Raw genomic sequence first — 24,988 nt, 5'->3', positions numbered from 1 at the left:
TAGGGTATTCTCCTTTTTTTTTTTTTTTTTTTTTTTTTTTTTTTTTTTTTTTGGTGGTGAGCAGTGCAACATATCCTGGTAATAGCTAGACATGCACAAGGGAAATAGTGCTCCAAAGGAAAAACATAGAAAAACACAGAGCTGCAGAATAAATTTTAGAAAGTATCCATGGCTAATGGGTCAGAGGTGTCGAGAGGTTCGCAATAAGGACACAGAAGAGGATGGTGGAGATTTGTGGAAAATAACCATGACCCAAGGGAAGATGCTATATTTTGAAACAAAGATGTGTACAAAATAGAGGAGGAAAAGTGATTAAAAGCGGCAAAAATGAGAAAAAAATGAGAAAAAAAAATAGGCTGGTGCTCACAGATCAAAAGACTTAGGGTGAATAAGTGTTTGAAGAAGCTTTTGACTTCTGCCAGGCCAGGGGTTTTGTTTGAGTGATTCATTGATTTCCTATTGAACCTGTGATTTCATTTTATACAAAATTTCAGGTGAGGAAGTTCCGACTATTAATTCAGATGAGAATCAGCTTTTCTATTTAGAGTATCAGTGATGCTTGGGGCACCAATAGGGAACTTGCCCAAAGTATCACAGCTAATATTTGTCAGAGGTGAGTCTAGAAGCCGGGGCTCAATGACTTGAAGGCAAGATCTCTCTGTCCATTACACTGGCCTCTAATTCCATTGCTTTTGTTGAGCAGGCAAATAGTGATGACCATTAACAGAAATAAGGAAATCAGACATTTTTAAAAAGAAAATTTCAAAAAGAAAAGAGTCAAGACATGGTAGTAAAAAAAAATCTTGTGTCAGAAGAGCGGCTTCTGAATTCAGGCTCGGACACAAATGAGCTCTGTCACCTTGTATAAGTCACTTGACTTGTATTGGCCTGTTGCCTCATCTGCCAAAGGTGGACATTGTACTAAATAATCTATAACATTTATAATAGGTTTAAATCCAATCATCTCTGACTCCCTCATTTCATAAATGATCAAGGTCCCATGAGGTGAAGTTTCAAAAGAAATAAAAAGGATGTAACCAAAGGTAGGTTCGATAGCTCAAAAACCAGTTCCATGACCGCTATTATCTTCTTTTTCCAACTGGGATGGATTTTCCAAAAAAAAATAGATTTAAAGAAAGAAGAGAGGTAAGCAAGAAAGCTTAATTTTACATTGGAAATTCTTAAAAGTATCAATCTATGACTTGGTATTATATTATCTGATGATTCTAGATCAGTTGTCCCTTTTTAGGAAGACAGAGAAAAGATGATAGATATCTCCTATGTGGATTTAATGAAAATGTAGATTTTTAAAAATTCATACATTTTTTCCAATCTTCATAGATACCAGAAAAAGAGGACTTAATACATACAATGTAGAAGAGAAATAACATTTCATGCAAAACCATAAAACCACATATAATGTCCTTTAAATATGTTAATATGTTATACAGACATATATATATATATGTGTGTGTACATAAACATATGCATCCTTTCTAAGCTATCTTGTTTGTTTCTCTTCCCTTAATTGTGTGTGTTACTGGAGGATCAGTTTATATAAATGCAGAGACATATCATCAGGCTGCTTTTAGAGTAATTTTAGAGTGCTTTGGAGACACAGCAACTGTGTGCGTTAGAAGGATGATACCAATGAGAATGCAGATCACTGAAGTGTTGGAGAAAACAGAAAATTGGGAGTCAGGCAATCTGAAGTTCAAATTTCATTCCTTCTTATAACTTGCAACTGGAGTAGCAGAAAGAGTGCACACTCAAACGACCAGAATGTAAGAGTTGGCTCAAAGAGTTCCAAGCTGTGTTACCCTAAAAAAGTCATCCCAATTCCTTAGAATCCCAAAGCTTTAGATTCAATGTATATAAACATTAACAAAACATTTTAGAAAGTCTTTCATGTTATCCATGTAGTCAAGTTTGGTAAAATCTAAAACTGCCTGATTGACTAGATCAAAACGACTCAATGTCAAGTTGGAGAGAAGTTTCTGCTTGAATGTCCAAGATCTGTCCTTGGCTCTGTGCTATTTAAAACTGATAAATTACTTGGATGCAGCTACAGACGAAATATTTATTAAACTTGCTAAGTTAATATGTTGGATGAGAGTCAGTGTCAAAAAAAAAAAAAGACTTTCACATTTGAGAACCCCAAGAGAAAAGATTTACACTTAAATAAATTAAAAAAAAAAAGCACGCATAAGATAGGAGAAGCATGAAATAAGATTTCTTCTAAAAAGACCTGAATAACAGATCAAGAGTCTAAGTAGATTGTTGACTTGATTTGAGGCAGCAATGTAAAGAAATCAAAATACATAATAAGTCATTTGGTTTCATTAGGGAAAATACTGAGGAATGTAATTGGCCCTCTAACCTCTCTCTCCTCTGGTCATACAACAGCATAATTATTATGTTCAGTTTCCGTTGTTACATTTTAAGAAGGACAAACTGAAAATACAGAACATCCAGAAAACAAGGATGAGGTTGAGGAAAAAAATCTTAAAATTATGCTATGTGGGGCTGTCCATTTGAAAGAACTGAGTATGTTTAGCATGGAGAAGAAATGATTTAGGGCTTCTTGACATCGATCTTCAAGTATCTGAAGGGTTAGCAATTCAAAATGAAATAGACTTATTCTGCTTGACCTAAAAGGGTCAGATTGAAAATCTGAAAAGCTTAGAAAAAAATTTCCTGGACAATGTGATAAGGCCTTTAGTGATCTGGGAAAGAAAAGTTGCACTAAAACCATGAGGACAAAAACCAGGTAACATGAGGTCAGTAGAGGCCTGTAGAAGTTGGAGCAGTACATTAAGACCACTTTTCATTTAAGCTTGGCAACAAAAGTGAGGAGAAAGCATAAATAACTAGAAGGGGTAGAAGGGACAAGGGTTAAACTAAAGAAAACCCTATTTCATTTCATCTTCTAATTAAAATGAGTTATTTTTAGTTTCAAAGTTTTTTGGATGAAAAAAGTATATATAAATGTATGAAGGGGCAGTTAGATAGTGCAATGGTTAGTGACAGGACTAGCATGAAGAATATTCATCTTCCTGAATTCAAATCTGACCTCAGATATTTACTAGCTGTATGACCTTGGGCTAATCACTTAACCTTGTTTACCTCAGTTTTCTCATCTGTAAAATGAGCTGGAGAAGGAAATGGCAAAGTTCTTTGCCAAGAAATCCCCAAATCAAGTCACAAAGAGTCAGACTTGACAGAAATGACTAAAAAACAATAACAACATAAATGTATTAACTTTTCTATGTGCTCACATGCATACTTTTTAAGTTTTTCTGTAACAAAAATCTATATTTAGGAATAAACCGGACTACTTAGGATCATAAAATTGGAGTTTAAATGAAGCTAAGAAGTCATCTATTTCCCCTCCCTCATTTTACATATGTGGAAACTGAGGCTCCTAGAAGTAACTTAAGTGATGGAGTCACAAAGATAATATCTGACAGAGCCAAGATCCAAACAGATCCTTCTACTCCAAATTCAGTGTTATTTACTTTCTTTTTTCCACTATAGGAGGCACCAGTTAGTTAGGCCTCTTCTACCTGAGTTTCTAATGTGTCCATCAATCTGCTGAAATATTCTCCCTTCCCAAAAGATTAAAAATCCCTTCTATCAGAATAAACATTACTTTCCCTCTTGTAAGATCTTGACAAATCTGCTTGACTTCAAATGTAATAAAAGAGCTTTCCAGGCAACCAATAATAGGCAGTGGAAAAGGATTTTTTCGGGCAATAATGACAGATTTCAGTTTGAAATATCAATTTCTATACCACAGCTATGGACTCAAATCTATTCTCATTTAGCTCTTATATCCATTTCAATCTCTTAAGCCAGCAGACAAATTCAGGGTTTTTGCCCTCTTTCACAGATTATGCAATAATTTGGTAGAGATCTAGGTGTTAATATTTAATAATGCTTTTCAGGGGTCAGCTTAGTGGCTCAGTGGATTGAGAGCCAGGCCTAGAGACAGGAGGTCCTGGGTTCAAATCTAACTTCAGATACTTCCTAGCTGTGTGGCCCTAAACAAGTCACTTAATCTCCATTGCCTAGAACTTACCATTCTTCTGCCTTGGAACCAATAGGCAGTATTGATTCTAAAATGGAAGGATTTTTAAAAAAACACAATACTTTTCAGATACAATTATAGTTGCAAGGTCTATAGTCAGTAGTCAGAATATAATTTTAAAATTTTTAGCAGGAAGAATAGATAGGCTGAACAACAACCGAAGTTGAGGCATATGATTGCAGCATCAACTCACCTGCATTGGAGCCTGTCAAATTATAACGTGCATTAAGTTTCTTGATGATATTTTCATGGATTTGATACCATTCACTCTCTGTGTTGCACCTATGAAAACAACAAAACTCTGTTAAGTCTAAATGATGCATGAAAGCAAACAATGTTCTTAATATTTAATCTGACTTCCCTGAAGGAAAACCTCTGAAGAGGACCCGATGAGAAACATTTCATTTTGGTCTCATCAGTGAGACAAAGTTTACGTCAGATTTTATCCTGATGTTCTTGAATACTGTTCTGAGATAAGCAGTATGCCCATTAATAGGTCCTGGTCCATTTCCTAACCAGGAAACTTCTGCAACAAACTGAGTTGACAAAAGAAAAACCTTCCTTTAACAACATAACTAATGTGGAAACATATTTTGCAGAACTGCACATATATGTCATCAAACTGCTTACTTTTTCAAGGAAGGGAGGAGGGGAGAGATGGAAAAAGAGAATTTAGAACTCATAATTTTTTAAAGTGATAAAAACATTTTTACATGTAATTGGAAAAAATAAAATACTATTTTTAAAGAAAAAGAAAAATCCAGATTGAATATTAGGTACTGTGACACTGTCTATATCAGAGATTATCAAAGCTTTATCTGGGGATCCTGAGGATCCCAGAGATACAAAATTGTTTTCATAATAATATTTTAATTTTATTGTAGTAAATATGAATAGACATGACCCTTATAAATAAAAGTTTTGGTTGGAAGGATCCCCAAGAATTTTTAAGTGTATAAAAGTCCTTTGTAGCTGTGTGACCCTGAACAAATTACTTAACCCTGTTTGCCTACCCTTGCCCATCTCTCTCAAGAGTTTTTACTAGGACAGATATAAGGCTTTTTTTAAAAAGTGTATTGGAGTCCTGTGACCAAAAAATTCACCAGTCACTGGTGTATATACTAGAGTCAGTGGTCATTATAGGTTTCGGCTACAAAAAAGGATTAGACTGGATAGCAATCTCTAATCACAACTTGCAAGGCAAAAATAGATTTAGGATTTACCAAAGGGAACTGAATTTTTATACAAAGTATACTTCAGTCCAGAAAATGTTTCCTAGACTAAGTAAATCTTAACTGCATGAGCATGCTGGGGCCTCTTTTCTTCCTTCCCTATTACAATTACTTCCTTTGCTGGAGGCTTCATTCAGGTCAGCTTCTCTTGCCCTTACATGTATTTCCAAATAAGCTGCCACCTTGTATTAGCCACTAATGTTCTTCTCCATGAACTGGGGAAAGGGCAGTCTTGTTGATTACAAAGAATGAGAGTTGAAATTATTCCCCTGTTACATCTTTTTAAGGTTCCAAATCTGAGGCTGTTGGTTTATATTTTACCTATATTGCCACTCACAAGCATTTTCATGATGGACAATTATCTCTCACACATATAACTTTCTTAACAGTGAGCCACCAAATAGAGCTTTTAAACTTGGATGGCTGGAAAACTGAAATCAAATAAAACCATTCTACCGGATCATCAGTAAGAAACAAAATTACCATCCAGTATAATTTACTTACATAGTTCTTATTTCTTTCCTTCTTCTACCTCAGTGGGTAAGGAAGAAAAGATGGCCGGCATCTTATTAGACATTTAAGCAATAACATTGATCAATTTTTTTTAACCGATAAAACCCAAAATGAAACTAAAGCTTCTAAAAAGTTTATGGCTAGAATATTTTGGCTTATACACTAGAGCTTAAAGATATTCCTTACTTTTGTGTTCAAGCTCCGTGGCATCAGATTTGGGGTCAGCTTAAAAAACTTCCCTCCCTCCCCGACTCCCCCTCTCATTTCTAACAAATATGTCCCCAGTAATTAAAAAACAAATGGAAAAAAATCTAAGTTATTTTATTCTTTTATCTAAGGTTTTGCCTGAGTTAGCAGCTCTTCTTCAGAAGATCATACGTAATATATATTCCTGATGCATCTTCCTACTCCCTTGAATTAACCAGTGCTCTCACTTGATGAGAAAAATACAACATTAAGATGTATTTGCCAGAGATGCAGAGGGCCATATAGGCAATAAGGGATTCATGGCTTTTACTCTGCTTTTTATATGATCAAAGAAAATTTACTTAGCTGTCTCTCCTTCAGTTTTCCCCTAAGCAGGATGGATGTAACACTTGCTACCTACACTTTCAAAGAAAGTTGTGAATATTGATGACTCTATGTTTGGAGAGAATTCCAGTTCCTTAAAAGGGTAATGTTGAAAAATAATGCTTTTGTTGTATTACTAGGGAGCAAGGCAAGATGGGACCTGTAAATTTATAACTTGGTTCTAACATGCTGCTGAGTGAACTTTCTTTGAAAAAAATCATGATCATAAATCTTATCTCTGTTAGGAAATGACTTGTACTTGATTCTGGGCAAGATATCTAACTTTTCATTGCTCTAGAAAACACTAAAATTTTAAATTGTAACTCTCTAAAATTGTAATGTCCACCAGTTTTGGTAAAGGAAGTTTTCTCATTAAAGAGTTCCCTAGGAAATCACAAGTCTAGTTTCTAGCCATGTAATGAGGGAAAGGCAAAAACCAAAATGGTAGGGTTGATAGATGGTTAGATATTGTCCTTCATACTCAAAGAGGACCAAAATGACATCACTGGTGATGTCTTGATTCATGCATAAATTGGATTTAAGTGAAGCAGAGTTGCCTAAAGTCATATTGGCTTCACAGTCTGTTCCAGTCATCAAACTCTAGTGTCGGGTCAAAAGTCAAGGTGATTGGTAGAATGGATGGCAAGTTGGTTTTAAAGTCATGAAGACCTGATTTTATGTCTTACTTTTGACACATTATGGCTATGTGACCATAGGCAAGACCCTTAATCTGTGTAGAACAGGTAACTATCTAAGACTATGAAATAGAAAAATTCGTAAATTCAAGTGTACAAAAATTATTATAAATTATTCTGTATCACATAGAGAAGTTCCTCATACTATTAGTGAAATCACAGGTCTCAACAAAAGCAACCAAAAAATGAATTGGCATGCTCCCAAAAAGGAAAAATAGTCATTAGTTTTCCTATGTATTTATGAATTTTTAAAAAGGATCAAAGGTTTCTATATTCTTATGGGATACTTTTAGTTCTCTTTGTTTAAAAATTTCAGTTTATCAGTTATTTATTAATATGTGACCCTGGCCAAAAGGAGAACTAAGAAACTGTGTTAGTGGGGAAGGGGAACGAGTTAAGTATATGCCCATACAGAAATCCTACATGAATCATGCATCAGTACATTAAGGAAATTATTAGAATGAATTGGCATCATTTATGACAGGCATAGATAGATTTCAAGAGTTGACTGAGACCTTTGAGGCCATCTGAGTGGAAACATAAGCTCTGCCAAACCTCTCCAGGATGAAAAGGCTCTGAGTTGGGTGTGTTGAATGTGCTCAGAGATAAATCATGTAACACATCATCTGAGAAGAGGTTTAACTTAAACAGGCTTATCTCTAGTTGTTTGGCCACCACCTATTTAAATTTACTAGACATTGGAACTCCAAGACACAGTCTAAAATGGGTTTACTTAGCCTCTTTTGTGTGTGATGTGGCATTTTTTTGGTGGTCTGATGAAATCTGTGGACTCTTTCACAGAGCAATGTTTTTAAATGTATAAAATACAATACGTGAGATTGCAAAGGAAAAAATTATGCTGAAATTCAATGATAATTTTTAGAAAAGTTAATATATTATAACTTAAGAATTCCTGGTCTAAAACATAAGAAAACTATGATCTGCATTAATAAAGAGATACTCCACACCAATTAAATCCCAAATCCTTGAAATATTTCAGTATTGATTTTAGTATTATCTTCAAATTGTCTCCTAGAAACATTTTTGCTCAGTAATCAACAGTCTTCCACAAAATGACAGACACATTTTTCCTGAGAAACTCAAAAAAAAGATATATCCCAAATTCGAATGTAATGCAAACTTAGCTTTAAAATGTACTGTGTATTTTTGGGATGGGAGATGAATTACGTCACATGGCTTACTTTATTAATTATAACTTGCTGTTAAGAATAGGCTTCCCAACATATGTTGTGTGACTGTTTTGGCCTACTTCAAGATTCATGAGTCCTCTAATGTCTGAAAAGTCCATTTTGTGAAAGAGGCCAAACATAGAGCCAAACCTCTGTGTAACTTTGGTGATTGAGATATGTGTGTGCGTATGTATATTTCTGTGTCCCTGTGTGTGCACACACATATATACATGAAACACACACTTACATTTTGTTTGCAGAGAATTCTAATTCTTTAAATGCTGAATTAAAGGGAGCCAGGCAAGATGGGCCCTGAAAAGAAATGACTTGGTTCTAGCAAGATTCTAAGGAAATTTTCTTGGAAAGAAATCATGATCACAACTTTTAGCCCTATTAGGGAATGCCTTGTATGTACTCTGGGCTAATGAACATACATGTTAATGCTATTATTATTGGTGATAGTGGTAGTTGTTGTTTACAAAACACTTTACATATATTATCTCACTGGAGCTTCAGAATAACCCTGAGAGCCACTAAAAGCTATTATCCTCATTTCAGAGACAAGAAAATTGGGGCTCAAAGAGGTTAAGTGACTAATTCATAGTCAGAAAGATAGCAAAGACAGAAAATATAGCAAAAGGTGTGATTCAAATCCAAAATTTCTGATACAGTCAGGCAATCTATCAATTATACCAATCCCTATCCCAATTTGGGGGCCCTAAATAGAACAAAAAAAAATCTGTAATATGTTGTTTGTTAATCCCATTTTCCCAGAAACTTTTGCCAACACATACCAAAAAGGGCAGCTAGAGGACTCAATGGATAGAATACTAGGCCTGTGTTCAAGAAGATTTGAGTACAAATCTAGCTTCAGATACTTACTAGCTATAAGACCCTGGAGAAGTCACTTATTCTCTGTTTGCCGTAAATCCACTAGAAAAGGAAATAGCAAATCACTCTAGTATGTTTCCCAAGAAAGGCCCAAGGATGATATTGTTCACAGATTCTTGAAGAGTCAAGCATGATTAAATGATTGAACAACAGTTGTACAGAAAGCAGATGAGGGAATTGTGCAGGGCTAGGATTAAAGTTGTTATTTAACTTTAAACTAAACTATAGTTGGGAAGTATTAAATAAGATAGACCTTTTTATCCTACTGTCCATGATTTAATATTTTTTATAATTATATTGAATTTATTCCAATATAATCAGTTTTAGATGTAACATTATATATTTTATTTTATGCATTAATAAGCATTATTCTCAGAAGAGGTCCAGAGCCTTTGGCAGACTGCCCAAGGGGCTGATGTCACTAAAAAGGTTAAGAATGTTTGCTGTTAATATATATACAATGTAATTGCAGCAATATCTCTTTTTATAGATTTCCAGTACAGATAAAAATGCTTTTACATGTATTTATATGTATATGTATTATATATGTATATATAAAAAGTACAAATACTTTTTGCTTGCTTATAAAATGTTCAGTAGCATTTATAGAGATGCCTTGTTATAATTCAAGGCTATAAGAAAGGGTGTCCTTTCTAGGCTTCCCATTCCAAAAAAAAAAGAAAAAGGAGAGATAGATCCATGGATAGTCACATAAACTGGATGAACAGGGCTCCACTAAGCATCCTTTTTATTCCATCACTCAACTGTGATAGCCAAAGGTTCCAAAGTATCAACTTCTAGATGTAGGCAAAAAGTTGAAACTTGCCTCCCTGCCAAAGACTAGCAAGTGAAAGGCTAACTCCTGAGAGAGAAGCCTCAAAAGGGAGCCTAACAATAGGGAGAGACAAGCCAGGACTGTTGATTCAGTCCATGGTCCTCACTTGGACCTTGTATTAGCATACTGATAGGTTATATGGGATCAGAGATTAGAAAAATATGGATAGAATGTGTCCGTCTCCTGGAAGGACCTAAGGGAACCCTTCAGCAGTTGAGGTCCTTCCACTTACTGTTCAAGATCCAATTGTCTACAGTAAAAATAAAAGCTCTTCTAGATATACCAGTTATGTAAGATATATAATATATACATATTTTATGCACAGATATCATATATACATATGCATATATATGTATACATATATATATATTGTGTCTGTATACATATATTCTTTTGCATTCTTGATAGTCTTGGGCTTTTGCCATGAAAATGAAATAACAGGTAATCAAATAATCTCTGACTTAGAGGCTATAATGTTGAAAAAAAATGGCATTTACTTATTAGTTAATATTTAATTGGTATATTCTCTCTTTTTCCTTCACTTTCTCTCTCCCCCCTCCCTCTTTCCTCTCTCTCTTTCTGCTTCTACCTTCCCTCTTAGACTAGGTCTCTCCATCTAACCCAGGGTTGGAAATACAGGGATTATATAAGAATCCTCAACTTACTGATCAGCAGAGAGCAAATGACTTGCTCTGCTCATGCCCGGGGCTAGTTTATCCATATTAAGGTAACTCTGTGGTCCCTCACACCTGGAGACTTCCACATTAATGTAGAATTTAGTGCAGATGGCCAATCACCTTGCCACCGTAGCTCAGAACCTCAGGGCTCAAGGAATCGATCAGCTTCTAGCTGGGACTACAGGTATGTGCCAACATGTTCAATCATCTAATTTTCATTCTTTCAGAACTTTCTAACTGATGTTCAGTGAAGTGGTCTAGAAAAAAAAATGAGGACTGCCATCTTGGAACTTTAAACCTATAGCAGAGAGTCTGAAAACTGGCAAATCCATAAATGTATTAATTGGGAACTTCATATATTCATCAATGTCCATTAGCAAACTTATTCCTATAACACATGTCAAATCTGAGGATGGACCTGAGAAATTCACATTTTACAACAAATCACCCATTGTTAATGTTAGAAAGAGTAGGAGAATTTGCATTCTCTATTCCAGGGGGAGTGGACAAAGGTGGTGTCACCACCTTTTCCCCAAATACAAATGCCTGAACGTTTCTTACATGTATACTTTCAAGATGAGGTCATCCTTGGTCTCTCCAGTCAGCAGGTCAGCAATACTGAGGACCGCACAGCCAAAGGGCCGCCGATACTGTACACTGCACGCATTCTTCTTTTCTCCGGCCCCCATTCGACCTGTCCAGTGAAACAATGACAGGACACAGTCACTTGACTAAAGTTATCCTAATGAGTCATGCCCAACTCTATGGCATTCCAGAAGTAATAACGTTGTAATGAAACCTGAGTTCTAATCCTACCTCTGTGACTATGTAGTTGTGTGAGCCTGGACCTGTCACCTAATCTTTCTGATCTTGAATTACCTCATCTGTCAAATGAGAAGATCGAGCAAGATGATTTCTAAGGACCCTTTGCTCTCTAAGGTTCTAAAATTCCATATAAGCTCACGAGATGTTCTTTAGACATCTTTGCCCCTTCATCTAGACTTGCAATAAAGTAAAACAGAAACATGACTTTTGTAACAGCTTGAAAAGATCCTCAAATGAGAAATATTTACATACTGTTTCTGTCATCACCTTATAACTCCAAAAAGCATAACTTTTAGTTTCACAATGCTTACATGTTGAAAAAACCAATTTTGAGGTTCCCTTCTGGCTCTCTGAGTTCTTGCTCTCTCTCAGATACTACAACATTGATACAATTACTGTATTCAATTGACTGGTGCTATCAACTCAATGGTTCCCGACTTTCTGATTAATGAGAAATCATATTTCTAAGAAAGGCCTTTAAGCAAGAAAAAAGGGAAAGGAGGGTAATGGAGAACAACTAGCTGCAATAGACAATTTCCAAAAATTAAGAAAGAAAAAGACATGAGAGAATAAAAGAGGAACAAAAAAGAGTTGAAAAAAGTAAAGGAGAATTCAAACTTAATTTTCTTTATTAAAAAATTATTTTCAGGATCAAAGACGTAGCTTTAAAACACTGAGAAGTGAAGCAGTCAATGGCAAGGTGTATTATTTCTCATTTTCCCCAACTAGTGGTGGACAGCACAGTCTCTTCCCCCCAGTAAGCAGATGCCTGGGACACTTTATAGAAATGAAAAGTGCCTGGCACTTCAAGATAACAATTCAGTCTCCCCTCCATTTCATCACATCAAAGGAGCTAACAGACTAAGCCTTAATTTTTGTTACACTGCATTGCTCCAAATCTAATTTCATCTCATTCTCAAAGCGTTTAACCAAAAATCTCTTGACCTTTTTGGCAGGTCTTTCAATAATCCCAATGAAGTTATGCATTCAATGAAAGCTGAGGGGGATTAACTGCTAATTAAATGTTCATTCAACTAATTAATATCTGCAAAATACTTGATAAAAAGAGATAACAGCTATTAAACTGTTATATATTTGAAGCAAGCATGGTGCCTATTAAAATCTCTTGGCTTTAATGAGTCTACTCTAAGTATATTTTCTGTTATGCCCCTTTAAGAAATGGAGAATATTCTGGGTTTTGGGAGGAAACATTACTTGATTCCTCTAACTACAAAGAACTCATAAATGGCCATTGTCAAAAAGCCAAATTGTTTTGTCTTCTATATGATATGATTTTATTAAAATTCAAAAGACTTCCAATAAAACTATTTTCTCGATTTTGTAGCATCAAGTTGCATTATTGATTTGAAAGAAGAAAACAAAGCAGTGCATGTATAAGCAGGCTTTACCCTCATCACCTTGCTGGTTTCCCCAATCTCCCTGTCAGAAATATATTTGAGTCTTCACTATAGCTTTTCTTAATGCTTCAAAGGATTTCCTACCCAAAGTGTTCCCATGTAACCATTTAAAAAGAAGACAAAAAAGAAGCACATAGTTGCTTCTCACCTCTGCTGCCCTTCAAATATAAAAAGACAAAGAAATGGAAAAGGGATTTCAAAAGGGATTATATACATGAAAAAAAACCCTCACACCCATTAGTCTGCATTGAAATGACAATGTATTTTAAACTCTTCTCTCTCAATGCACAATGCAGCTGTTTCATGTGGACAAAAAGAAAATGAAGATCAATACATTGTGTTCTGTATGGGCACACTATAATCCTGTAGAACCAAGCCACTATTGATAAAACAAACAACAACAACAAAAAGAAAACAGACCCTAAAAGAAAAGGGAATGAATTTCAAATTCCAGCTCTTTGGTATCAATATAAAAGCCATATGGCTAGACTAGCTCCTGTTTTACCTTATTGCTCCAACTCCAAAATCCCTTCATCTAAAATCATTTACTATGCTGGAATAACACAGGGGAAATACAAACTGCCTGATTTATGCATCTGTAATATAAAGAATTTATGAATCTGTAGAAAATCAAGCCCCAAAAGGCCCCTTCATGCTACCCTCCAAAATTAGGATTTCTTTTACTTGAAAAAAAGATAAACTTTGTAAACAGAGCATTCTTGTGAAGCCCTCCCCACCTGCAAGAAAATCTTATAACAATAATAATAATAATAATAACTTATTATTATTATTACAGAAAACCTCTATTTTTTTCTCCAAAGGGGGGACAGGAAAACCACCAAAATACCTTGTCATCACTAAACTTTTAAAAATAAAGGAATGAGCAATATCCTTATCTCCAACTACAATGTAAAAAAACAAACAAAACAAAACCAAAAACCAAAAACACCTATTCTCCGCTCAGGACTAAAAATTCATTGGTTTAAATTGTCAATACTAATTCTAGGGGGGAAAAAAGTAGCTTCAAATACTGAAAAGCAAATCCCAGGTAGACTTCTTTCCCAAAAGTGTTCAAGCCTATGGAATTGAAATGCATCACATTGATATCCAAACTTCCCAGTGGTCTTTTTTCTCCTCCCTACTTGCACATCATTTGCAATGTGTCATTAAGGTTGGCATGCTGACATACTCACCTATTCGGATGATGTGCACAGTGATATAGATGTCCTTTCTGAGCTCACTGCTACCCAGATCCTGCCAAAGAAATGAAGCAGGTCATTTGACAGCTTGCAGTGAAAAGCAACATTGGAAAGGTGTGGTGTGTTATTTTGCCAGTGCTTGGCACAAAGTAGGCAATTAATAAATGCTAGTTGACAAACTACAGAAAAACAGACTTATCTTTACCTGGCACTGCTGGGGCAATCATAATTTCACAATAATAACCTTACTCCTATGGAAGTAATGGCCCCTTGAAATATTATTTCATCTAACATTATGGAAACATGCTAGGAAACAGGTAAGGACCATAGATTATTCTTTATGGAAAAATAAATAGTTCAAAATAGAATTCGATTTCTTAAATAGAATATCCATTATACAGAATTATCTGATAGATGAGATAGTCATAGACATACATCAATAGATAGACAGAAAGATTGGTAGATAAAGAACCAGAGATACACAGACATTAAATAGTATTAAAAATGTAAATAGTACTACCAACATGTTTCCTTTTAACAGAATAATTTCACAGTAATCAAATGGGCTATAAGCATCAAACAAAAATTTACATCAACATTCTAGTACAGCAAAGTTATATTCATAGTATTATTCTAAATACTAAATTATTAGTATTATTCTAAAAGGAAGTGACGTATAAAAAGGAAAAATTATAATTATGAATGACGTTAAACTTGATACCATACGAATGGCCAAATTTCTGAATGCCCTCAATATTTATGAGCTAACTAGGAATTCTAAGTAAAAATAATGTAAAAAAATAAAATAAAAAAATAATTTTATTGCAATTGAGTAAGTACAATGAAAAAAGTTTTCTTACATATGAAAATAAGATACACTCACCACAAAAAGAGAACAATGTCTTTCAGGCTTCTCTGGGGACTTTGGCAGACCATTCCTATTTAGTCTCAAAAAAAACCTCTCACTGCAAGTAAGGAAAAAAAAGAGTTTTAAATTTTATGAAGTTAGCCCAGTTTCCATTATTATTATTGTTGTTGTTATTATTATTATTTTAATTACTCTAAATCTTTTATTCTTAAACCTTTTTATTCTTGATTTTTAACATTTTAGCAAATATAATTATAAACATCCAACATTTTATATAAAATTTTCTTCTAAGAAACAAATAGAGTTTGCTTCTCTTGAGGTAAACTTTGCAAGTGAACGATCCAAAAAGGGAAAAAATATAAGATAAAAAGAAATGATTTTCTTGGAAGTGAAGAATTTAAAGCCTATGTTTTCATGGTTTTTCTTTCCAAAAGCATATTCAGAAACTAAATAGATGAAGAATGATAATGAAACAAGTTATCATTTGCCTGTCCTTACTAAAGAACCAATTTTCACATAAAGCTTGTTAGCCCTTTTTTAAATTAAATTTTATTGTTCATCATTGAAAATCTGCCTCTCTCTCTCTCCTATCCCACTTATCCTGAGAAATAAAAATAAAATCATTATTACAAAGATGTATTAAAGTCAAACAAAACAAATTTCAGCAACGATCATATTTTCGAAATTATCTAAATTTGTACTCTTGAGTTTATAAGTTTTCCTTCAGGACATGAGCAGCATGTTTCAGCATAAGCCCTTTAGAATTGCAGTTGGTAATTGTGCAGATCAGAGTCCTTAAGTCTTTGAAAGTTGATTGTGGAGTACCAAGTGGCTCAGTGCAATTGAGAGTCAGGCCTATAGAGATGGGAGGCCCTAGGTTCAAATCTGGCCTCAGATACTCTCTAACTGTGTCACCCTAGGCAAGTCACTTAATTCGCACTGCCTAACCCTTATTGTTCTTTTGCCTTGGAACCAATATGTAGTACTGATTCTAAGATGGAAAGTAAGGGTCTTATTTTTTTAATGTTTAATAAAATTTCAATGGATAGTTTGGTTATTTTCCTAGAAACTCAGAATATAGCATTAGTAAAAGAAGGGGATTCTAAGAAAAACTAAATTCACAGAAATTATTAACACATAAGAAATGTATCAGTTCACAGAATAATAACTGAATTGGTAGAACAATTACCTCATTTGTCACTGGGGAAAAAATTCTTGGCACAACTAATGGTAATAAAAATTACTTTTTAATAGGGGTGGGTTGTTAGCATCAACTCCCATCCCCACTTCTGTTAAAAAAAAAAAAAGAAAAAGCAAAGAAAATCATCTAGGGCAGAAAAAAGCATTCCCTCATATTACTGTAAATACTATCTATAAGATATCTCAAATATCTATTAATTATTTATTATATTAATATAACATATAGTGTTATATCTTAATATAGAAGATAATATATAAGATATTAGGCAACAGACCACCTGGAAATTCCCTGGGATTTTAAGCCAATGACCTGCAAACCACATTAGAACAATCATCATACAATGAGTAGGGACTTTCAAGAAGCAACTAATTACTCTTCTTGGCCCAGAGCTAACTTTGACACTGGAGTTACAAGTAATAATTGTTTTCCTTTCACCCTGTGTTAAAATAGAAAGTTATTTCTCCTCAGTTCATGGACCCATGGCCAGGTTTGAGCTTGTGACTAAGCACAGTACAGAATGTGAATTAAGGAGCAATAAAACATTCAGCTGAGTGAAAGTATTTTCCTCACTAGCCTGTAAACAACACCTGAAATTGGAGCTCTGATTATTGCAGTTTTGGGTTAAGATAATTCTGCTTACAAAAAGTCCTTGTCAAGATATAATTAAGCTTCTTGAATTGGATAACACGAGAATGTTTGCTCTTATGTTTTGGACAGTTACACTGAGTTATTTCCCCCAACTGCTGTCACATGAATGAACTCAGATTAGTTCTAGAGAGAGCTGTCCAGCAGGAGAAATATCATAGGACTTGAAGTCAGGAGAATTAGGTTGTCTTAGTTATCCCTGTTAACTGGCATTATATACCACAATATTTATTCAGCACATGTTGTTCAGATCTTTCATTCACACCTAACTCTTCATAACCCCATTTGGAATTTTCTGGGGAAAAAAGATACAGGAATGGCTTACTATTTCCTTCTCCAGTTCAATTTTACAGATGAGGAAACAGGATTAAGTGACTTTCCCAGAATCACACTGCTACTAAGTTTCTGAGTCCAAATCTGAACTCGAAAGCTGAGTCCTCCTGATGTCAGACCCAGCACTCTATGCATCGAGTTCCCATCTCTAAGAATCTATAAAGTTATACACCTATAAAAGTTAGACATCTATAAAGCCATTACGGAAAACCCTGGAGTAATTTTTCTTAAACAGAAGTAGGGATGGGAGGAAGTCAGAAAGATCTGAACCTGGTAACCTGAAGCAAAGCTTAACCAGGTCCAGGTGAGATCACAATAATGGAGATGGAGAAATAATGATGAATATAGGCAGAAGGATCTGCTTAACAATTGAGAATGAGAAACATACAAAGGGAAAAGACAGATTTTTTTCTCCCACTTCCAAGTTTTGCTCCAAAATCTCTTGTACAGAGTATCTAAATGTCTGAATGGTTTATGTATGAAGATATGGTGTGAGGTGACCAATATGTATTAAGTATGGACCACTAAACCATAAATAAAGCTCCCTCTGCACTTCATTGACTTAGAAAACCACTTATCTCTATTCTATTTTATTTTATATATTTTGTTAAATATTTCCCAGTTATATGAATGTGATGTGAGGAGTATTGCAAACAAGTTTGACTTCTGTTATAAAGGTTGCCTAAAAATTCAATAGGTGAAGAGGAAAAGGGAAAACTTCCTGGACATCAGAAACAATCAGAATAAAGGTATGGAACAAATTTGAGACATATAAACCAGTCTTGCTAAAGCAAAGAATAATTGGAGTAGATCAATACAAAAAAAAAAGGCCAGATAATGAAGGACTCTGAATTCCATGCAGAGGAATAGTCAAATTCATCAAGACTGGAAATATCAAAAGAGAAAAGAAGGTCAAAGACAGAACCTTGGAAAGCCACTGGGTTAAGATGTTGGAAAGAGGTTCCCAAAACTCAGAGGAAATAAGGAAGGAATATTTTAAAAGGTAAGAGAAGAATAAAAAAATGTAGCCTCTCTGAAACCAAAGCAGGAGACAGCATCAAAAAAGAAACATAATCAATAGTGCCAAGTGCTATGGAGAAATCAAGGAGGGCAAAGACTAGGGGATGGGGGTGGGGAAATTATTGGCTCTGGTGATGACTAATTCTTTGATCTTTGAGACAGCAAAAATTAAGTAGGATTCTGGGTGTCGAAGTCAGATCACAAAGGGTAAAGGATAGAAGGTATTATGTTATTGGAAATGACAAATATTGGAAATATAAAGAAAATAAGGGAAATCTATGAAGAGAAGAATAGAGAATAAGAATAATAAGAATAAGAATAATACACACTATGATTACATTTTTTAAAAGTTACAAAATAAGAGAAAAAAGTATCCAAGTAAAGCAAATCTAAAAGGAATTAAAAAACATATGTTTGTGTTTATATATATATGTATGTATATACACATATACATATCTCAAGCACACATATATAATTTATCTATTTTTAAAGAAACTAACAATGTGGAGTTTGTGGTTTTGCACAATTTTTATATATTTGTTTAATTATATTTCTTTTAGCAGATTGGCTAAAATGATAGCAGGGGAGACTAATGAATGTTGGAGGGGATATGGCAAAACTGGGACATTAATGCATTGCTGGTGGAGTTGTGAACTGATCCAACCATTCTGGATGGCAATTTGGAATTATGCCCAAAGAGAGCTAAAAGAATGCCTGCCCTTTGATCCAGCCATTGCTGGGTTTGTACCTCCAAAGAGATCATAGATAAAAAGACTTGTACAAAAATATCTATAGCTGCGCTCTTTGTGGTAGCAAAAAACTGGAAAACGAGGATGTGCCCTTCAATTGGGGATTGGCTGAACAAATTGTGGTATATGCTGGTGATGGAATACTATTGTGCTCAAAGGAATAAACTGGAGGAATTCCATGTGAACTGGAAAGACCTCCAGGAATTGATGCAGAGTGAAAGGAGCAGAAACAGGAGAACATTGTACACAGAGACTGATACACTGTGGTAAAATCGAATGTAATGGACTTCTGTACTAGAAGCAATGCAATGACCCAGGACAATTCTAAGGGATTTATGGAAAAGTACACTACCCACATTCAGAGGGAGAACTACAGGAGTGGAAACACAGAAGAAAAACAACTGATTGAACACATGGGTTGATGTGGACATGGTTGGGGACGTGACACTAAATGACCACACAAATGTAACTATCAATATGTAAATAATTCTTGATTGATTGCACATGTTAAAACCAGTGGAAATGTGCATTGGAAATTGGAGGGGGGGGGAGTTTGGGAGGGGGCTAAGGGAAAGTAAGAGCATGAATCATGTAACCATGGAAAATTTTTTCTAAAAAAATAAAAATAATTTTTGGTGGAGGTTACTAAGTATATAATTTGAAAAGTAAGAAATACTTTTTTAAAAGTGAAAAGCAAAAAACCCCTAAAAAACAAAAACAAAAACCATGAGGTCAAGGAAAGACCAACTGGTTTGGAAGTGCTCACTATTTATGGTACTGGTTGGTGATAATACTTTTCTAAATGTCTGGCAAAAAAGGAGAGGTAGTCAAGGGTTAACCAGTAATTGGATGACCTAAAGGGTCCAGGGAGAGATTTTTTTTCCTCTCCAGATTTGCAGAACTTCTTATGTTTATAAGTATACTAGAGAGAGCCCTTAATGATTCCATTCAAACTCCTTCACAGTGGAGCAGAATAGGCTGAAGATGCATGAGAAAAGGGAAACTGTGAGTCAAATATCTTAGAGAAAGTAGAAGGAGATATGATCAGGCTCAAACAAAGTAGAATTAATGAACTTTATTCAGGAATAGCTAGCTATACGTCTTACCCAGTGACCATGGAAAAGAGTATGAAATGAATCTGAGAAGACTTGAGGGGATCAAAAGGTGGTATTTGAGGGAATTCCTTTCAGATGACTTCTGTATTTTCACTAGGACTTTAAAGAAGAGTAAGCTGGGAAAACTAAAATGGAAGTGAACTTTCTGGGTGAGATGAATGGAATAAAAACAGTCAAGGAAGGGAAGGCAAGAATGAATGCATGTTCAGGGGACAAAGAAAAAAAACAATTAATACAGAGCTGTGTTCATATAGGATTTAAAGAGGGAAAAGATTGGGGGAATAAATAGGAGTCAGATTGTGTGAGGAGCTATATGCTAGGCTATTGAGTTTGGACTATATTCTGGATGTAATGGAGATCCATGAAATATTTCTAAGCAGGAACAGGTGATATTTTCAAGGCTGTGCTTTAGAAAAAATTAATCTGGCAGCAGTGAGCAGGATGAATTAGATAGGTGGTATCCTGAAATTATCTTTACCTACTTAATTTAGAAATAATTATCTAATCAGTCTTTGAAACGCATATATTTTTCTTTAATGCATGATTAATGTTTGATATCATTACCAATGTACTAAGGAAGCAGATCATATCCTTCAAAGAAAATGTAAGTTTAAAATACTTTTTTTCTATATTAATACATATTGGATGTGTCCAAAAAATTAAAATTTATAAAGAGCCAAAAATGAGTTAATACGCTAACTACCTCTGACTTCAAGCCCTAAATAAATTTTAATAAGTTAGTATTTATAATGGAAGCTATAAAGTGGATGCCTCAGGCAGTGTGCTCCCAGTCAGCATTCAGACACCATGCAGTCATCACAAAGTGTGAACTATATCACTACAATTTCAGTCCAAGGAATTCACAAGGAAAAGAAGTTCAGGGAATTAACAAGATGCTTTCAAGTCTCTGTGTTGTTTAGAAGTCAGTCTCTAGGAGTTTGGGCATGATAAGCTATTCAAGATGAGATAGAGGTCATTATCTTTTCTCTCATTTGACATTTCTTTTAGTCTCCTCATGCATTTTTATCATTTTGAAGCAAAGCTATATGTGCATATATTCTATTTCCCTCCTAGACTATAAGCACTGTGAGGGCAGGGAAAGATTATAAACATTTGGTTTATGCTGGAATAGTGTTCTGTACATAGTAGGTGCTTAATAAATTTGCTAAAATGAAGTAGGAGCTATGTGCAAATCTCTAAAGCATCTACATATGGATACATATTTGTGGAAGATTTAGAATTTTGTAGCCACCCACCCTTGATACGGCCCAAAATTTTATGGGAACTTTAAAAAATATTTTATGGTTTTAGCCAATTATATGTAATAATAAATTTGCACATAAATTTTCTGAAGTGATATGATTCAAATTGTCCATTATCTCATTCCCTCCCCCTTCCTGGAGCTGCTTAGCAATTCGATCTGGATTATATAAGCAATATCACACAAGACATATTTTCATATTTTATGGACAATTTTAAGGGCGTTTTAGTCTACATCTCTTATTTCATCTTTTCATGTGCCCTTCTTTTCAAGAAAGAAGCGACCAATTCATGCCTTTTTATGCAGTACAATTTATACACTTGTTGCTTGTTATGGGGTTGGTGGTGGGGTTGAATAGAGAGGAAGAGAAAGAGAAGGGGAAAAAGAAGAGAAAGTGAAAAAAAATGACTGTAAGAATTCTGAAATGAAATTTGAAGTCCTAGATTACATCTTCCTAAGATGAAAGTACTGTCATGCCATACAAGAAACACTGTCCATGACAGAAACAGAACGATGTTGCCAAGCTAAATTCATCACACCCTATTTAAATTTGACATATTTGAAGAAGAAAGATTGCATTTTTCTTCATTGTAGAAGAAAGCTACTGTCTTCTCATTTCAAGCCTTGGTAATCTGGAAAGTGACAAAAAAAGTAGCCTACAATAAGGTAAAGGAGTTATAGTTTTAAAGAATAACTTAAAAGCTAATCAGAATAAACAAATATTTGGAGAAGTGAAGAAATACTCTGTCCATATTTTCATTTCTCCTTTAAACATTTGAGTGAGAGGTGCAGTGTGACTGAGTGGTTAGAGACCTGGTCTTGTGTCACACACAGGCAGTGGAGCCCCGAGTAAGCCATTTAATCCCTTCATGTCTTAGGTCAAGTAACTCTGTAGGACTCTAAACTGCAAAGCGGGTGACAATCAGCTGGGAAGCATCTCACCCACAGTTCCCTACACTGATGACATCATAGATCTAGGGGACATAAATACACATGAGTGTGTGTGTGTGTGTGTGTGTGTGTGTGTGTGTATGACTATATTCATCAAGTGAAATTAAAAATATATAATGTGATAATACATTAGTATAATTTATATAGTATAATTATAATAACAACACAGCTGGAACTTACACAGTGCTCTAAGGCTTACTGACTGCTTTACATGTGTTCATTCATTTGATCCACACAACCTCAGGAAATGGGTAATATTATTGTTCCTCTTTCACAGTAGAGGAACCACATTTAAGTTAAATGATCTGCCCAGGGTCACATAGCTAGTAAGTGACTAAGGTGGGATTCAGATTTAAGCTTTCTTGACTCCAAGTCCTAAAGCTATCTCTTAGTCGATAAATATGTGGATACTCAAAGAGACGCTGAATTAGGATTTAAAATAGGGATTGCTACATTTTGAATTAGCAGCTAGCATGCATATCTAAAATCCCCAGCAGCCCCATCCCCACATACATAGATCCCACTATAAGCTGTATCATATAGAGGTGGAGAAGTAGAAGATCTGTTTGCTTCTCTTCAGAAGCCATGGAAAAGAAAGGAGGGTCATAGTAGTAACACTTCCAATGACCCTTTTTCCATCTTATTTCCCAACAAAGAGAATTCCAGCCTGGGCACATTACTTTTTAAAGGCTGCTAAACACGGATTGAAAATGTACTCTATAGAGTTTCTTCCAAGACATCAAACTAGAAATGAAACTGGAAAAGAAAGAGATCTGTTTTTACCAAATGGAACATAAAAAGCTTGTCTGAAAAGATCTAAGAACTTGATTTCAATTAACAAAAGCTCCTGAGGGTTAGGGGTACTTTCCTCTTTCCTTCTTAGCTGTCAATCACAGACCTACAACACTTATTCATTAAGAATGCAGCCCAAGAAAAATGGCCAAAGGCAATATATTAAGTTTTACATTTCTTAGAGAGCATTGGTGATTGGGACTATCAAAACATGTGAAACAATTTCTCATTTGTCTATCTTCTAACACTCCAGACTGGCATAATGAAGGCTTCTGAGATTAATATACATGGATCAACAGGCAATTCTGGAATTTGAAATTGCTCATCTCCTTCACTGAAAGACGAATATGTCACAAAGCCATGGGTTTGCCAGTGACCTTGCCAAGAAAGATCACACCAAGCTATTTTATTTTTAAGAAGAGTTTTAAAGTGGAATCAATATCATGACTTTAATTCCAGTAGTCTAGACAGATTTCCCTGCTGTGATTTGGAATGCAAATCTGAATCTGCTTTTCCTATTGAATTAAATCATATTCTGTGGCAGAAAGAATATCAATATATATTAAACCATAGCAAATAATAAATCCCTTAGCCAAACATGGCTCAGATGGGAAATGAATGTAGATATAAGAGTCAATAGCTCATACGTAGAGAAATATGGCAAATCATTTCCAAATGTTATAAATTAACCATCCTTGGTTAGTATATTGTATAACAGAAAAGAAAATAATTCTTAATTTTACCAGTTTTATTAGCATAAAAGTTTTGGGGGGACCTGGTTCTTCAGCCTGAGTGAGCCACTAAATCATTGTCATTCATTTGGTGCCTTAAGGTTGTTAGAGCAATTTATCATTTTCTCTTTTCATTGCAGTAACATCAAAACTAATCAGCAAATGGTTTTGGGGGGAAGGGAGAGAGTTACTGTATTTCAAAATCATTTGGATTAGAGATGTGACACATACAAAACACATGACTGACAACAAGGCCACAGAGAGAATGGAAAAACAAAGCCAAAATGCCTCATCCAAAGACATCTTTGATTCTCTGCCACCCACAAACATTTTATAACACTTTGGAAGCATTCTCTGTACTCAAAAAGATGCATTATTTCAACAATGTGGACACTCACGCAAAGGGATAACTCTCAAGACAACATCAAGTAAGGCAAAGGGCTGGATGTACACAGATTTGGGTTCAATACAGATTCTTGTACTTACTAATTATGTGTCACTTAGTATAGTCATTAATTTCTATGGATCTCAATGTCCTAATCTATAAAATAAAAATAGCTCCAAGAGGCAGAACTCAAATTCACCAAAGGTAATTACACTTGATCAATCTGCCCCTTCTCAACTGCTTGTTTCCTATAGGTACCTTCTAAGGACTATGAGATTATGATGGGTTGATGAGGCAGACCTCAAGAAGAGGATGATGTACCGAGTGAGAATCTGGTTTTTAGGTAGCAGTTGCTAGAGAACAATTGATCCCCTTGGAAATGTGGATGTTAATTACTCCCCAGACTAGTATGCTTAGGTCATCTCATGATAACCTGATGTCTAAGATATGAAGAAGGGCATTCATATGACAAACATGGAAATATATGATATAATAACATAATATATAATATAATAAAACATATAATATAATAACATATAATATAACTTACTTTTGGGGGGAAAAGGGAGAGATGGGAGGGAGGGAGAGAACATGGATTGCAAAATGTCAGAAAACAGTTATTAAAAATTATATTGACATGGAATATGAAAGAATAAATAATTTTTTAAAAGGCTAAAGAAATAGGGAGAAGGGACTTACAATGAGTAAGGCTACTCTATGGAGAAGTACTATAAGATAACAATGATTATATAAAATATTATTGTTGATGGATAAGTGGGTCGACCAATCCCTTGGAAACTTT

The 24,988-nt window shown here is 34.8% G+C and overlaps 1 protein-coding gene across 1 annotated transcript in view; it reads right to left on the bottom strand.

The window, feature by feature from the left end:
• DOCK4 (dedicator of cytokinesis 4) overlaps positions 1 to 24,988 on the bottom strand; it is a 541,177-nt gene that overhangs the window by 242,805 nt on the left and 273,384 nt on the right. The window contains exons 9-12 of the mRNA XM_044677327.1: positions 15,019 to 15,100; positions 14,130 to 14,190; positions 11,255 to 11,387; positions 4,284 to 4,372 (exon numbers count right to left, since the gene is read on the bottom strand). Coding sequence (XP_044533262.1) covers positions 4,284 to 4,372; positions 11,255 to 11,387; positions 14,130 to 14,190; positions 15,019 to 15,100 — 365 coding nt within the window. The remainder of the gene's footprint in view (positions 1 to 4,283; positions 4,373 to 11,254; positions 11,388 to 14,129; positions 14,191 to 15,018; positions 15,101 to 24,988) is intronic.

The sequence above is a fragment of the Gracilinanus agilis genome, chromosome 5, assembly GCF_016433145.1.
Source record: "Gracilinanus agilis isolate LMUSP501 chromosome 5, AgileGrace, whole genome shotgun sequence".
NCBI lineage: Eukaryota > Metazoa > Chordata > Mammalia > Didelphimorphia > Didelphidae > Gracilinanus > Gracilinanus agilis.
Note: the sequence above shows the minus strand (reverse complement) of the source record. Positions and strands in the feature narration are given on the sequence as shown.